Source organism: Mus pahari, chromosome 8, assembly GCF_900095145.1.
Source record: "Mus pahari chromosome 8, PAHARI_EIJ_v1.1, whole genome shotgun sequence".
Lineage (NCBI taxonomy): Eukaryota > Metazoa > Chordata > Mammalia > Rodentia > Muridae > Mus > Mus pahari.
Genome location: NC_034597.1, coordinates 52,347,577 through 52,364,749, shown reverse-complemented (window position 1 = coordinate 52,364,749; position 17,173 = coordinate 52,347,577). Strand labels below are relative to the sequence as shown.

The 17,173-nt window shown below is 46.7% G+C and overlaps 1 protein-coding gene across 1 annotated transcript in view; it reads left to right on the top strand.

Moving 5' to 3' along the window:
* Ebpl (EBP like) overlaps window positions 1-16,761 on the top strand; it is a 20,157-nt gene extending 3,396 nt beyond the window's left edge. Inside the window, exons 2-4 of the mRNA XM_021203958.2 lie at window positions 10,454-10,523; window positions 15,536-15,674; window positions 16,353-16,761. Of these exons, the coding sequence (XP_021059617.1) occupies window positions 10,454-10,523; window positions 15,536-15,674; window positions 16,353-16,593 (450 nt within the window). The 3' untranslated portion in view covers window positions 16,594-16,761. The remainder of the gene's footprint in view (window positions 1-10,453; window positions 10,524-15,535; window positions 15,675-16,352) is intronic.
* The last annotated feature ends 412 nt before the right edge of the window (window positions 16,762-17,173 follow it).

The window sequence follows — 17,173 nt, the reverse complement described above, 5'->3', positions numbered from 1 at the left end:
AGGGCATCCAAAAATATGGGATGTGTTGTTACTGTGAAGAAGAGCCCCAAGTTTGCTTCCTGCCACCAAACCAAGAGCTTGCCTCTGAGATGGAGGTTTTTTTTTTTTTTTTTTTTTTTTTTTAAGATTGATTTATTTTATATATAAAAATGGAGCCATCTCCCCAGCCCTGCGACAGAGGTTGGTTTAAACTGAGGGCAGTTCACCTCAAGCATCCAACTAGAGTATGCCGAATAATTGTGAACATCAGCCTGGCTGGATTCAGAATTTCCTGGAGATGTGTGGAGCTAACCTCCGTGTGTATCCGTAAAGGCGTCTCTAGAAGAGTTAACTTGGAAAGGCCTGCCTTGGATAGTATGGTTACCATCCCAAAGGCTAGGGGCTGGAGTATGGGGACACAGGGGGGAGCTGGAGTGGAGTCATAGTCTCTGCTGCTTGGTCACCTTGCTGTGATCTGCTCTGCTCAGCCACACCCGTGGGAACTCAAAAGAGATCTTTCTAAAGTCACCTAAGATATGTGTCACAGTTGTGAAAAGTCTAATAGAAGTTGGTCAATATGGCCCCCGGCACTGAGTCAGCCCAGTGTGGCTAGAATGGAAGGCAGCAGGCGTTCCAGGGTGCACAGTTGCCTGTGAAGAAGAGAAGATGCTTTGGTACATTGCTTTCTCCTGTCACTGAGAGCAGGTGGGTGCAGGGGTTCCTGCAGTCGAGCACAGCTTTCTAGATACAGCCAGAAGCTGAGGCAGGAGATTCATGCCTAGGTGTGGGGAAAATCCAACAGAGGTCAGACAAGGAAGCTGCTGGTGGTCTGAATGGCTGAGAAGGGAGCTGGGGTGACAGGGAATAGGCATGGCTGTTATGTGGTGGGAAGGATTTGAATAAGTGCAATGTGGCTGATGTTACAGCGTGCCCTGTTTTGGGTTTTGATCATTCCTTCAGGCTTGGAACCCCCATAGCTCTTATCGTTTCCTAATGACTGGAGCAATCAGATTAAAACATTTGGGCTTTTGCCGTGTTCCCAAAGCAGTTTGGGAACAACTTCAGAGCAATAAAAGTAAAGATGGTGTCTTAGTTAGGGTTTTACTGCTGTGAAGAGACATCATGACCAAAAACTCTTAGAAAGGTCAACACTGAATTGGGTCTGGCTTACAGGTTCTGAGGTTCAGTCCATTATCATCTCAACAGGAGGTTCGGCAATGTTCAGGCAGGGGCTTGGGGTTCTACATCTTCATCCAAAGGAAGCCAGGAGCAGACTGGCTTGGAGGAGGGTCTCAAAGCCCACCCCCACAGTGACACACTCCTTCCAACAAGACCACACCTACTCCAACAAGGCCACGCCTCCTAATAGTGCCACTCCCTGGGCCAAGCAAATTCAAACCACCATAGATGGTAAAGAGAAGTTATAAAGGTGGGGTGCCGAGGCCCCAGGAGCCAAGTCTTTCTCTGAACTTCTGCCTTCCTTCCACAGGCTCCTTTTACTCTTAAAGGCAGGCGTTAGAGACTTGAAATTCTCTTCTCCAAGGTGGGTCATAGAAGCAGAGCAAACACGCATACCCTTGCCCTTGCCCTGCCTCTCTTTCCTAGAGCTGACCATTATACTGGTCTAGCGTCCATCTCTGGAAGAGAATCCAGGAGGAGTGTGCAGACAGGCCTTGCTGGGCGTTCCCCACTGTGGCCACTGATTTTCTGTGTTTCGTTTGCACAGGAAATCCCAGTGCACTTGGAAATCCCAGTGATACTTGGTAGTGCTATTGACTATCATGCTTGAAGTCCTGAGTTCATCCCCAGCACCCCATAAAAACCAGATGTGGTAATATATGCCTGGGATCCCAGCACTGGTGAGTCGGATGCAGGATGATTGCCACAGGTTCAAGGCCAGAGTGGTCTACATAGTGAGTTCAAGGCCAGCCAAGGATAGGTAGAGACTGTTAGTATGAATGTTCACCATCACAAAGCCTAAAATCACATGGAAGATGAACTTCTAGGCATGAATGTATGAAATTGTCCTGATTGTGTTAGTTGATTTGGGAAGATTGATGTGTGCTGGTGGACAGGTCTTAATTGTGGGCATGACCCGGACTGTACAAGTGTTGAGTGTGGAATTGAAGAGTGCGTGTGTGATTGGGGGATGAGTGTGGGGCTGAGGGGTGTCTTAGGGTTTCTATTGCAGTGAACAGACACCATTCCCAAGGCAACTCTCTCTCTCTTTTTTTTTTAAGATTTATTTATCTTATGTATATGTGTACACTGTAGCTGCACAGATGGTTGTGAGCCTTCGTGTGGTTGTTGGGAATTGAGTTTAGGACCTCTACTCGCTCAGTCCCTGCTCGCTCTGGCCCAAAGATTTATTTATTATTATAAATAAGTACACTGTAGCTGTCTTCAGATGCACCAGAAGAGGGCATCAGATCTCATTATGAGTAGTTGTGAGCCACCATGTGGTTGTTGGGATTTGAACTCAGGACCTTCAGAAGAGTAGTCAGTGCTCTTCCCCGCTAGGCCATCTCACCAGCCCATGATAATTTTTTTTAAGATTTTTTTTTTAAAATTTATATGAGTACACTGTAGCTGTTTCCAGACACACCAGAAGAGGGCAAGTTTTTTTGTTTGTTTGTTTGCTTTTTGTTTTTTTAGATTTATTTATTTATTTTATGTATATGAGTACACTGTAGCTGTGCAGATGGTTGGGAACCTTCATATGATTGTTGGGAATTTTATTTAGAACGTCTGCTCACTCTGGTTGGTTCTGCTTGCTCCAGTCAACCCTGCTCACTCTGGCCCAAAGATTTACTTATTATTATACATAAGTACACTGTAGTTGTCTTTGGACATACCAGAGGAGGGCATCAGATCTCATTACAGATGGTTGTGAGCCACCATGTGGTTGCTGGGATTTGAACTCAGAACCTCTGGAAGAGCAGGTGGTGCTCTTAACTGCTGAGCCATCTCTCCAGCCCTGTTTGTTTGTTTGTTTGTTTTGTTTTTGTTTATTATTATACACTGTAGCTGTCTTAAGACACCAGAAGAGGGCGTCAGATCTCATTACTGGTGGTTATGAACCATCATGTGGTTGCTGGGATTTGAACTTAGGACCTTCGGAAGAACAGTTCTTACCAGCTGAGCCATCTCGGCAGCCCAAGAGGGCAACTCTTATAAGGTCAACATTTAATTGGGGCTGGCTTACAGGTTCCAAGGTTCAGTCCATTATCATCAAGGCAGGAGCATGGCAGCTTCCAGGCAGGCATGGTGCAGGAGCTGAGAGTCCTACATCTTCATCTGAAGGACACTAGGAGAAGATTAGCTTCCAGGCAGCTAGGGGAAGGGTCTTATAGCCCACACCCACAGTGACACACCTACTCCAAGAGGGCCACACCTTCTAATATCGCCATTCCCTGGGCAGAGCAGATACAAACCATCACGGGGGGGGGGGGTGAGTGTGAGAAGCAGCAGAAGGAAAGCAGGCTGGTGGATTAAACAGCAGCGGAGTTGTGGTAGGAGGAGGGGAGGAGCGTGGGAGAGCAAGAAGCAGGTTCCGACAGGAAGGGGCTGAGTTTGGTGAAGTTGGGAAGTTCGAGCAGGAAGGAAGGGAGGGATGAGGAAGTGTCACCTAGCAACAATAGCTGTCTGCTGGTTGAGTGTCAGAATTCGGTCCTTTTATGTCTACTTTGCTACCCTGGCTGGAATCTGGTGTCTCGTCCTTTGATCAGCCTCTGTGGGTTTTGTTCCCAGCATACGTGTTCCTGCAGCACTCTGTTTAAGCTTGTTCTTCAGGATAGAAGGCAGCTGTCTCAGGGAGCCTGGGTTTCATTGCAGCATGCATGCTCCTTAAGCTTTGTCTGTGTGTCAGGTGGTAGCCATTTTCCAGTTACCGACACCAGCTGTCTCTCACCTGATGCCGCTAGAATGTTAATCTCTAACTCTCGGGCTAAAGTGTCTGTCTTTACTGACTGATAAACGGTTGGCTTCCTAGGCTGCCATTTTACGCAGTCTCTCTGGCCTCTGTCTTCCCTGCGGTTTCCTGGCATGGCCACCTTTGCCTCATTTGATACAAGGTCTAGTCAGTGAGTGGGTGTGGGGCTTTGGATGTGAAGCCCAGCTGCTAAATTGCCAGCCCTGGGGTGAGCACTCAGGGATTATGTCCATTTTGATTGTCTAGATTGGTAGCCCTTTGGCCGACTAGAAGTCAGTTGTCTCAAATGTCATGAACCATGTCACCTATGGAGAGCAGTGGTTGTCTGGGGTTGAGTGTCAGAATCCTGTCCTTTTATGTGTACAGGTATTTGAAAGGCACTTCAGATGCCAAGAGAATCTAAGTTTCTCCCTCCAAAATAGCTTACACTTTCTCCTGACAGCAGAAACAATGTGAATGTTTCTGTTTCACCCTGGCTACCATGAAACTTAGACCCACAAAGCAGAGGGTGTCTGCACGGATGGCTCCCTCTGATCCCTGAGCTGGATTTTCTTCCCCCTTTGACTAAAAATTTTAAATTCATTTAAATGTTTTTGCTGCCATTGACATAAAATCTTTTCTGTTTTTGTTTGTTTGGTTGGTTGGTTTTGTTTTAAATTGTGACAGGGTCTTACTATGTAGTCCTGGCAGACCTAGAACTTGCTATGTAGAGCAGGCTGGCCTTGAACTCCCAGGAATCTGCCTGCCTCTGCCTCTGAGTGCTGGAACTAAATGCTTCTACCCCATATCCAGTGGTTTGGTTTGTTTTTTTATAAAAGAGGAATTTGGATTCTTCAGAATTGCTGCTTTTCTTCTGGGCATGGTGATGTCTGTGGTCTCAGAACTTGGGAGGCAGAAGCAGGAGAATCGGGTTCAAGGACACCCTCAGCTCCATAGCAAGTTGGAGGTCACTCTAGGCTCCATGAAACCCTGTCTCTGTAAAACACAGACAGGCTAGAAAGATGGCATAGCAGTTAAGAGCACTGGTTGCTTTTGCAAAAGACCCAGGTTTGATTCCAGGCAGCTCACAACCATTTTTAACTCCAGTTTCAAAGGATTTGATGCCCTCTTTTGGCCATTCTGTATACCAGGCACATGGTATACAGACACAGATGCAGGCAAAGCACCATGCACATAAAAGATAAAGTAATAATAACCAGGTTTTTTTTTTATCATTTCTTTTGTTTTTGAAGTTATGATTGCATCATCTCCAACTTCTCTTTCCTTCCCTTATATCCCTTATATCCCTCCTTTCTCCCTTTCAAATTCATGATCTTTTTTTTACATTAGCAGTTGTTACATGCATATCTGCGCGCGCGCACACACACACAACTAAGTACATTTACTTCTGTGTATGGTTTTAGGGCTGAGCATTTGGTGTTAGATAATCAATCGGTGTGCTCTTCCCGGGGGAAGATGATCCTGCTCCCTCTCAGCATCCTTAGCCGCCTGTGTTTTGTGTAGCGTTGAGGTCTCGTGGGCTTCCCCTCATCCACTTCAGCATGCCCCTGTTGTCATGTTTATTCAGCCCATGTTCAGGCAGTCATGTTGGTGAGACTTTATAGGTGTAGCTTCAGACATTCCTAGGAAACCCAGCCTCAAACCAAAAATCAATCAACCAATAAATTAAGCCACAAAGCAAGCACAATGGAATCCCTGTGGGTTTGCCCTTAGACATGGCGTCTGGCTCTGTAGACCAGCTGTGTGGCCCAGGCTAGTTTCCAACTCACATTGCTAGCTGCCGTTCTTCTCGCCATCCTCCCCCTCCTACCTGCTGCAGGTTCTCTTTAAACATGGGGTCGGCTGGGTGTGGTGGCACACACCTTTAGACCCAGCCCTTGGAAGGCAGAGGCAGGTGGATCTTTGAGAGTTCAAGGCCAGCCTGGTCTACAGAGTGAGTTGCAGGACAGCCAGAGCTACATAGTGAGAACCTGTCTTGAATGAATGAGTGAATGAATGAATGAATGAATGAAACAAACCCAGGGTTAGTTACTAACCATTCTTTCACCATTTGAGTAGGTAGGCTCTGGAGCATGGAAAGGAAGAAAATGAGGTGTGGGTACAACAGATGCACACTTGAATGGCCGTGTTACCCTCTGCCTGCTAGGAAACCACAGGCAGGACCCTCCGATTGCAAACCCTTCCTGTAATGAAGAGAATGAGGGAGGATGGAAACCCCTGTTCTCTGTTTCCTTATCCACTGGCCTCGCTTGCTTCCTGTTGTACTCTAACCAAAAGCAGGAGGGGAGGAAAGGGTTTATTTCACCTTCTACCCCCCCAGGCCACAGTCCATCCTGGAGGGAAGTCAGGCAGGAGCTGCGGGTGGCAGCCATGTGGAAGGCCGCTCTGCTAGCCCACATGCCTGCACAGCACATCATGGGCTGGCAGGCTTATACATCTCTCCACCTGTCTGGCAGGATGGTGCCTCCTGCAGTAAGCTGGGCTCTTCCACATCATCAAGTCCAGACGATCCCTTATAGTCACGGCTACTGGCCCATCTGATCTGGGCAGTTCCTCAGTGGAAACTCCTTCACTGCTGGCTTTGTCATGGAGACAGCTGAAGCTAACTAGAACATCCATAAAACCCTGGAACTAGCTGTTCTCCTCAGAGGGTTGCTGGAATCCCAGGAGTAATGGGGCTCGTGCTTAAAATCTTAGTGTGTGACTGAGACTGGAGGATTTTGACATGGAGGCTAACTCAAGCCACAGATCGAAACCCTGCCTCTGAACAACCACAAATGGATATAAGGATTAAATTCCAGTGATTTCAAGGTTTTTCAAACCTGACCGTGCACATAAGTCACCCTGGGATTGGCTGAGATTCTGTACTTGTGCAAGCTCCCAGATGTTTCCCAGCTCCAGGGTTCTTGCCGCAAGGACACGGGGTACCTGGCACTTCCCCAACCTCAGACACTGCAGTCCCCTCTGTCTGCATCCCCCATCAGCTTGCCTCTGCCCTTTGCATTCTGTTCCTGCATCAGACAGCCATAAGCTCCGTGTCCTGTCACAGCGAACCCCCAGGCTTGTCCTCCAGTCCTTAACGGAAGAACAGCTGTCTCAGCAGAAATGAGGATTGTCTCAACAGGACAGATGTTCTCATGTCCTAAATCCAACACTAAGCTGAGTGTCTCGGGGACATTGGAACTGGTGTGACTGACTCCGGGGCTCCACGGGAGCCATCACTATCCACTGTTTAATGTCAGGTGACATTTGTCTGCTGAGACTGGGAAAGACTCCATCAGCAGAGTGGTCGTGTCAGCAGACAGTGGCAGCTTGTAGTGGGCTTACATTACGTCAGTAAAGCCAGGGCGAGGGGCTGCAGCAGCTGGTCCTCCTTCCTGCAAATAGTGGTACAGGCTGTAGCCATGACAGGGGAAAACCAAATGTGATTACTAATCACGTTGGTGGGATCGATGAAGAAATAGTGCATGTCATGTATGGTCCACTCTCATCCCACCTCAATCTCCACTAAGTTTTCAGTGCTACATTGTTTGTGGTTGGGCAGGATATGCATACATTTAGTATAGCCTCTGCAGTGAGCCTGGGTTTATCATTTGTGTTTCTCCCAAGTTTTTTCATGGTCAGAGCAGGCCAGGCTCAAGTCACAGAACTTTCCAGAGATACCATCTGGAAGAGGTAACATCTAATGGGAAGTTCTTGGGTCATCGTGGACCATGGTATCCCTCCTGACAGCTCACACAAGAGTCTTGCTGTAAAAAGACCAGGCCTGGTTTGAGATGCGATTCTCTGTCCACCATTTTCCATCCACTAGAGGCCAAGTCATCTAGACTCTCAACCACTGAAATGCCGAGCTGAAGAACTTCTTTTTTCCTCTGAAATTAGCCCCTTTCAGATGTTCTGCTGTGATAGTGAAAAGCTGACTAATGGGTTGGGACCCAGGTGTGTGGTTGCAGGGAAGGGTTGCCAGTCCTTAGCCTTGCTATTTGGTTTCAAGACGTTCAGTGACACGACCACTGTTTAGAAAGGATCTAATGCTCTTGGGTATAGAGTAGTCCTGCCAAGAATAGTTGCTTTAAAAGAGCGCCCTGGCTCCTGCCTCACCTGGCTTCCTCTCTCACCATGTGATCTCCCTACTTCATGCACACTCCCACCAGAAAGCCAACCACTGGGCTGAGCTGCAGCCAGAAGGCTATACCAGAGCCAAGTGATGTCTTGGACCTCCAGAGCCAATTTTGAGCTAAGTAAACCTCCTCTATACAGTACCCAGCTTATTTTGTTATAGGAACAGAAAGCTAAGTACCAAGCAGGGATATGTGTATTTTTAAACTTTTACATTCTTAGCAAAAAGCTGAAATGATTCAAGATGGGCAAAGGACAGACATCTCGGTGAAGAAGATACCCAGATGGTTAACCAGCACACGCAGAGGGGCTCAGCATTACCAGTCATTAAGGAATTACAAGTCAAAATCCACAAGATACCACTTCATACCCACAAAATGACTATGCTAAAACAGCAGTGGCACTAAAAACAACAGGTGTTCCCTAGCGAGTAGAGAAATTGCTGGTAGAAGCAGCCACCTCAGGTATTTCCCTTGGTCTTGGTGGCAACCTGGAGAGATGACAGTGTGTTATCACAATTTGGGTGTAGGTGTTGATGCAGTCCGATAATCTTCAGTTATTCAAGATAAGATCTCACGTGTCCCAGGGTAGCCTAAAGGCTTATCTGACCCCCAAATGAGTCATGCCCCACAGGTCAAGAACCACTGCTCTACTATGTTCACTACCTTACTCAGCTAGTCCACTAATCATAGGATTCTCAATTTTACGTACGTACATGTGTGTGTGTGTGTGGTGTGTGATGTGATGTGTCTGGCCTTTAATTCACAGTTTAATCCGCACTGGCATTGAACTTGTGTACAAGTATTTGCTGCCACCATGCCTGCTCTAAATCTCCCATGAAGAAAATGCATTTTGGATCGACTTGAACAAAGCACACTTACTAGTTACATGACCCAGGAAGAATGTTAAGGAAAAAAAAAAGCATAAAGCTTCCTTCCGAGCCCAGACATTAGAGTAGAAAAAGAGCTAAATGACACCAAGAGATAAATGCGAAAGTCAGAGAAAGGCAGTCACTGTGAGATGAACAGAGACACCGCTCACCAGCAAGGCCTGGCCTAGGTACAAAGCCAACCAATGACCAATGCAGCCTGATCTCATGCAGCCTCATCTCAAGCCGCCTGATCTCGAGTCGCTCGAGTAGGGCAGGGCCTTCCACCTATAACTTTAGCACTCAGTGACACACAGCTAAGACACTGGATTAGTAAAGAAAAACCATCTGTGGTTCACCTCAGTGAACACTACCGCTCCAAGCACAGCGGGAATGGCTTTTGAGTGGCCTTTGCGAGTTTAGAATCCAGACCCAGGATGAGAATGTAATCTGTCTGCATTGTCGTCCGTGTTAGCAAGCAAAATGGGCAGAAGTTGGTCATGGGAAGATGGGACGAGAGTATGGGAACATGGGGGCTGGGGGGATCTTGTGCTCTTAGAAGGGCCTACACTACAAAGATGAATGGGTGGGCAGACGTTTCCAGTCCATTACTCAAGTCACACATTTGGTTAATTAATGGAAGAATGCTATACCTATGTCTAATAAATGATTTTTTTTCAACAACTGGCATTAGAAAATCAGAGACGTGTTATATAGGGAAGAAAAATAAGTGAGGTTTCTACACAAAAAGAGCTTCATTGTTGTATGAAATACAGTAAGCCCAGATTTACTGCTGGGAGAACTGAGATGGGGTGTGCATGAGAGACGCTACAGTGTGAACAGTGTGAAGAAGTAGGTACCTCCAGAAGTGGTGAAACAGGGTACCAAAAGAGGGTAGAGGGGTGCAGAGAGCTTAACTGTCTTATGAGGAAGAGCTATCGACCTGCAGTAAAAATTGTCAAGGGAACCAACATCCCATCAGATATACCAGTACGTTCTAACTGGTTTCTGGAAACTTGGGCAAAGAAACACTTCCATGATGAGGGAGTACTAAGATACCTGCAGACATGTTGATTGATAAATGTCAAAAGAAAGCCTGTATGTGTTTAAGGCCTTCCTAAATTTGCCCTTACGCAGCATAGGAAGGGCCTCAACTCTGCCAGAGACATTTGCTGGCCACATGCATTTTATTTTTAAGGTTAAAAGAATAAACTGCTAGGAGATTCTTCTTCAAGATTTAAGATTTTTAGAATAACTTAGAACTGATTTTTTTTTTTTTACTCTCTGTGTAAAATTTGGACTCGTTTTTCCTACATAAGAACATATCTCTGATTTTATAATGCCAGTCATTAAAAAGTACATTTATTATAAGGTTTGGCTATGTTCATTTCCCAACCTGGGTAGCCTCCAGAGAGGATGTGGCCCTCCAGGACGCTGGCCAAACTGTGGACGGCTTACAGAGGGGAGGAGGGCTACTGCCACGCATTGCTGTGTCTGCTGTGCCACCCTGTGGTGGCGAGGCTGAACAGAGCCTGTCTCCCTTTTCTTCTCTCTAGGAAGGCGCTTTTGTCTACTTGTCTATAGTAGGAAATGTTGCAGATTCCCAAGGCTTGATTGCATCTTTATGTAAGTAATTAAAAACATTTGCATTTGAAATGTCTGAGTAGATTAATGGCAAGAATGGCTGTCAATTAACTGAATGTCTACATCCCATATTGTGTGGTTCCATTTACACGTCCTGTCCAGAAGAGGTGAATCTTTAGAGATGGATAACAAATTAGTGGTTGCTTGGGGCTGGGGATGAGCGGGACAGCGGATGACTGCTGGTGGGCGTGGCTTCCTCTTTGAAATGTTCTCCCTTAGATTGTGTCTATTCAAATCTGTGAATGTTCTAAAATTGGGATTGTATGCCATGTGAATTACATCTCGGCAAAGCTATATATTAAACTGTGTGTATACAGCTGGGTGTGGCTCAGTGGCAAAGTACTTGCCTGACATGTGTGGACCCCTGTGCAACACTGTAAAACAAAGAACACCGAAAGGCCTGCAGTGTTTAAACTAGGTGCTTCCCCTATAGATTGTTTATATAAATTTACTTTTAAGAAATTTATTCTTGCCAGGCAGTGGTGGCTCATGCCTTTAGTCCTAGCACTTGAGAGGCAGAGGCAGGTGGATTTCTGAGTTTGAGGCCCAGCCTGGTCTACAGAGTGAGTTCCAGGACAGCCAGGGCTACACAGAGAAACCCTATCTCAGAAAACAACAACAACAACAAACAAATAAAAAAAGAAGAAGAAGAAGAAGAAGGAGAGGAGGAGGAGAAGAAGGAGGAGGAGGAAGAAGAAGAAGAAATAAATTAATTCTTATTCAGTATCCTCAGAGGCCAGACGAGGGTGTCAGCTCTGCTGGAGTTGAAGTTACACAGGTAGTGTGAGCTGCCCAGTGTGGATGCTGGTAGCTGAACTCAGGTCTGAGAAAAGCACATACTCTTAACTGCTGAGCCATTTCTCCTGCCCACAATTTACTTTTGATTGTATGCTTATACCTGTCTTCTTCTTGATAATTCTCCAAAGCCTGTCTGTCGTGTAGAGCTGTCAAGTCGTTTCCCCATTTTCTTAACACTCAATGTAAATCGACCAACATTTACTCAACTAATATTGACCTCCCAGTGTGTTCTGTACTGATACGGTTAAGTCAATGAGCCAGACACCAGCATCTCTGTTACTTGCCTTCAGGATTGGCATCTGCAATTCTGCATTGTGTGCTGTGTGTCTTTCTTTTTCCTTATTTTATTATTTCACACTGCTTTTATTTTATCTTGATTTATTTATTGAGTGTCTAGGTGTGGGGAATATACAAGTATATGTGGGTGTGTGTCTTACGTTCTTATTTTATTTCTTTTATGACTTTAATTTTTATTTATTTATTCTCTCTGTGTGTGTGCATGCATGCGTGTGCATGTGTGTGTGTGCCCGTGAAGGACAGGGGACAGGTTTTGTGAGTTGGCCCTCTCCTTCCAACACGTGGTCCCCTGGAATCAGACTCAGGTTGCCAGGCTTGATGACAGGGGCCCTTACAGGCTGAGCCATTTCGCCAGTCCTAATTTATGATTTTATTATCTTTTTTTTTTTTTTTTTTTGGTTTTTCGAGACAGGGTTTCTCTGTATAGCCCTGGCTGTCCTGGAACTCCCTTTTAGACCAGGCTGGCCTCGAACTCAGAAATCTGCCTGCCTCTGCCTCCCGAGTGCTGGGATTAAAGGCGTGTGCCACCACACCTGGCTATGATTTTATTATCTTATCTTTTAGTACTGAGGGTGGAGCTTCCTGATTGCTTGTGTTGTTGTGTCCTGGGTTCCTGATTTCTTTTGTTGTTAAACATGAGCTGCATCCCTTTGCCATGTCACCTAGCCCTGTTGCTTTTTCATCATGCCCTGAAATCACGTGCTCATACCAAAGGTCTGTGTGGACACTCTTATTCACTCTCAGCGTTAGAAAATGTCTAAAGAACCGAGCCATGTCTTCTGAACATACAATGTGTCCCCTTTGGTCCCTCCAGGCCTGTGCTGTGGGCAGGCGGAGATCTAGGCCCCTTTGGCCAGAGTCTTGCTCCAAAGCTTCTGGGGGTGATGTCTGTATCAAAAGTATTGAGGCTTGAGGACCCTGCCTGAGCCTCTACCCTCCTTGTGTGTGTTCTATGGTCCCCTTTGTCAGAAGCCAGGCTGCAGCTCCCTCCCTGGCTACCCTGCTTTGGGCACCACTGAAAGGGAACAGCCCAGGTGTGGCCCAAGTCCATGAAAAGATGATTGACAGGCCCTTCCTAAGTCACTGCCTTTAGGTGAAGTGCCCTTTATTATGAAAGCAAATGCTAGGCTGGCCACCTCCTGGCTTTGTTCCAGCTGTGGGACACCCTCCTCCCTTCTGGATGGCAGACCATGCAGGCAGCAGAGGTGGGGCTAAGGAAGCCTCCGCCTACCATGGTTTTGCCTCCTTTCCCTCTGAACCTCTTCCTCCTGGAGTTGTGAGTCACAAAATAAATGGAATTGATTGGAGCCCCCATTCTTAACCCAGTCACCCCCTGTGATGAACTCAGGACTCAGTATTTCGTTTGTTAGCAAGCCTGCTGATACACACCTCTAGTCCCAGCACTGGGGAGGGTAAGGCAGGAGGATTGCTAGATGGAGATCAGGCTGGGCGACATAATAACACTATCTGAGAAAACACGAAGGGCTGGGCTATAGCTTGACTGCCAGGCGAGTGCTTGCCTAGCCTGCAGAAAGCAGTAGGTTTGGTCCCCAGATCAAACCACAGCAGTGGCACTAAAAACAATAAGTACATTTAAAACTTACTAGCCTTGACATGCAGTAAACCTGGAAGGCGCCCGGCATTTCCATAGAGAAGAGTTTCTAGCCATCAGCCCTCTTGGTTATGGAGATCAGACATTGTGCTTGTTCCTGGGGAGTGGGCCGTAGAGTTGTCCAAAGACTCCTTCACATTCTCTTAGAGTATCAGCCTCACCCCACCCTGTTCCTACCAAGCCCACCAGTACGGCGCTGGGGTTTACTGTCTTCCCAGCTGAAGCCCTCATGGGTCCCTGCTTAGTGCGGTGGCTCCTCCCTGAGCTGGGGTGGATGTCACAGCAGCAGGACCAGAGTCAGGCACCTTCCTGACAGCAGGGTGAAGAGGGTGAAGAATCATCAGGGTGTCTTCCTGGGTCTCATTTTTTTTTTAACCTAAGCACCACTTTTGTCCTTCCTAGTGTGAGCGGCTTTCAGACAGACCTTATGGCCTCGTGGCTACCTTCTCAAGGCTCAGCCGAGACAGCCCCATAGGTTCAAAAATACTTGTTAGACAAGGGGCTGGACCGATGCCTCAGCGATTAAGGGTACTGGCGGCTCTTCCAGAGGATCTGGGTCAATTCTTAGCCCCTACGTAGTGGCTCACAACCATCTATAATCCAGTCCCGTGGGATCTGCACCATCTTCGGGTGACCGCCACCAGGTACCAGGCATGCAGGGTGCACACACATACATACCAAACACCCAGACACATAAAATATATAATCATCAAAAAGAATGGATAGAGATGGAGGTTTGGGGTTCCTGGGGTTTTGTTTGTTTGTTTGTTTGTTTTAAGATTTATTTATTTTTTATATGTAAGTATACTGTAGCTGTCTTCAGACATTCCAGAAGAGGGCGTCAGATCTCATTATGGATGGTTGTGAGCCACCATGTGGTTGCTGGGATTTGAACTCAAGACCTTTGGAAGAGCAGTCAGTGCTCTTACCTGCTGAGCCATCTCGCCAGCCCGGGGTTTCAGTGTTTAATGTCTAATCACTCACTAATCCCTTCCCTCCTAAAGCATTGACACTTTATGCAGATGGTCTTTCTAGATTTTGGACACCTCGGTTGGTTTATTTTACCTCTTATTTATACATTTATATTTAGGGACTTCTTTTCTTTTCAATACTGCCTTGCTTGCTACTTACTACAGTTATTTCTGAACATGGCAGATGGCTTGCCAAAATCTAATGGTGTGTGTGGCCTTACATGGAGACTCTTCACCTGTGTGGCCCTTCCCTCAAGATAGCCCTTCTTGAGAGACCTTAGTCACTAGTCCCAAGGCATCCTGACTCTGACCACGACTAGACGAGAGAGAGGGTCCAAGTGTTCTGACCAGTCAGACGCCAGAGGTCATGTCTAACCAGTTACACCTTCTCAGTGTCCCACGCGGGCATGCCTGAAGGGGGAGAGGTAAAGACAGCCACTCTTTTACTCTCAACATGCAAGATGAGTTCGAGATCAGCTTCTTCGACTTTCACCATTTAAAAACTAGCCAGGTGCTCACCTTGGCAGCACATACACTAAAGTAGGAACCATAGGAGACTAGCCTGGCCACTGTTCAAGGATCACGTGCAAATTCATGAAGCATTCCATGAAAATTAACAATTAAGGGTTGAAGTGACAACTCATGGTTAAGGGCACTTGGTCTTCTTACCGAAGACCTGAGTTCAGTTCCCAGCAATCACACTGGGCAGTCACAGTCACCTATAACTCAGTGCCAGTACACCGAGCGCCTCGTATAAAAACCAACTCCAAATGGAGCAAGACCCTTACTAAGTCCTGAAATGCTAAACTGCCAGAGAGAATTGTAGGGCAGACACTTCAAGATAAAGACACGGCAAGGGCTTTCTGAACAGACATCCAACAACCCTGGAAATAATAGTGAGAACTGGCAAATGGGATTGTGTGAAGTCTAAATATTTCTACTGTAAGAGAATGAGGAGAGGAAAGAAGGAAACCATACCTCCAGCACAGATTAATAACTAGAATCTATAAAGAACTCAAAAAAAGCAAGCATCAGAATCAACTCACCCAATCAATCAGTGGGCAAATACCGGGTCTCTGTGAATCTAGATGAAAAGCTAGATACTGCAGGAACGCAGAAGGTTGCTGCTTAGAGGAGGAGAGAGAGCCACAGAAAGGGGGACCAGAGAGGGCAGTGGGGCGGTGAGCGTGGACAGAGCACTCTCATGTGCTTGTCTGCAACTGTCATGATGCAGCCCCTTAGTCTGCCCACTGCCTGACAACCTCACAAGGAACGTCTGCCAGTCGAGAGACTGAGCGTGGGTATTCTGTCTTCAGGGAAGGAGTATGGCAAGGCTGACACAAGATGGCTGTATTCTGATCCGACCGTTGTGTCTTTGGAAATCCTGACTGTTGTCCTGGATGGGCTCCTGGCACTGGTCCTCATTTATGCCATAGTCAAGGAGAAATATTACAGGTAAGTCCTCTCTCATCCAGCTAGAGGGGGCCATTAGCTGCCCAAGTGACCTTCGGATAAAGTTGCAAGCACATTTGTCTACAAGACAAAGCTTCACATAAGACTTAAGGCAAGATTGATCGTGAAATCTCAGATAGGAAAGAGTGCTCCCAGCTTTTTAGACCTTTTCTCCACCACTTTTAAGATGATTAGCACTAACAATGAACTTTTCTTGGTTCCTTTGCTATTATTTTGGCCCCATGACTACAGTTGCAGACAAATTTACAAATTTACATATGTATCATCCCAAACAATGATTGACTGTGAGTCGGGCACAGGAAATGAAGCCCCTTTATCGGCAAATTTCATTTACTCTCCATGGTACCTTTTGAGGAAGGATTGTTGTCACCTTTTGCAGCAGGTGAAACTGACTGGTGACAAGAGTCATACCCAGGTCTCTTTGAAGGTCCGAGGTGACCTCACTTGGTCCTCCTGAGAACGGTGCGGGGACAGGGCAGTGTCACTTCCCCAAGGAAAGAGAGCATCCTCACTGTGTAGGCTAACATGGCCCGTCAAAGCAGCAGCACACTGGAGCCCACAAACTTCTCTTGTGAGACTGTTGGTGCTGCTCTAGAGAAAAGCTGCCGTAATTCCGAGTTCTAAGCTGTGCCTGTTTGATTCCGTGTCTCCTCCCCGCAGGCACTTCGTACAGATTGTCCTGTGCGTGTGTGAACTCTATGGCTGCTGGATGACCTTCTTCCCCGAGTGGCTCGTTGGAAGCCCCAACCTCAACACCAGCAACTGGCTCTACCTCTGGGTCTATTTGGTGTTTTTTAATGGCCTGTGGGTTCTGATCCCAGGCCTGCTGCTGTGGCAGTCATGGGTAGAACTGAAGAAGAGAGATTACCAAGAGGCCACTTTAGCGAAGAAGCATAAATAAATTCTCAGAGCAACCCATTCTGACGCTCCAAGTCAGAATTGACCGGACATTCCAATCTGGGCTTCCTTTTTTTATGGTGTTTTGAACCAGCCATTACAGATGGGTTGGAAGGTGGCAAACTGGGCTGTTTGTTTTGGTTCTTTGATTAAATGGTAACATGAGAGAGAACTTGGGGTGTCGTTTAGTAGTGTGCTTGTCTAGCATTCACAAGGCCCTGAGTTGTTCCCTTAACACTACTAGGGGGCGCTGAGTAAGTTTTCACTTGTCACAAGATCATATTGAATTAGATGCTCAGTCATGGCTGGCAGACTTGTTATGCCATGTTAATAAGTGAGTATCACAGATACTGTAATTGGGGCTGACTTACAGGTTCAGAGGTTCAGTCCATGATCATCAAGATGGGAGCGTGACAGCATCCAGGCAGGCATGGCATGGGCAGAGCTGAGAGTTCTACATCTTCATCCAAAGGCTGCTAGTGGAAGACTGACTTCCAGGCAACTAGGGTGAGGATCTTACACCCACAACCACAGTGACACTCCAACTCCAACCAGGTCACACCTATTCCAACAAGGCCACACCT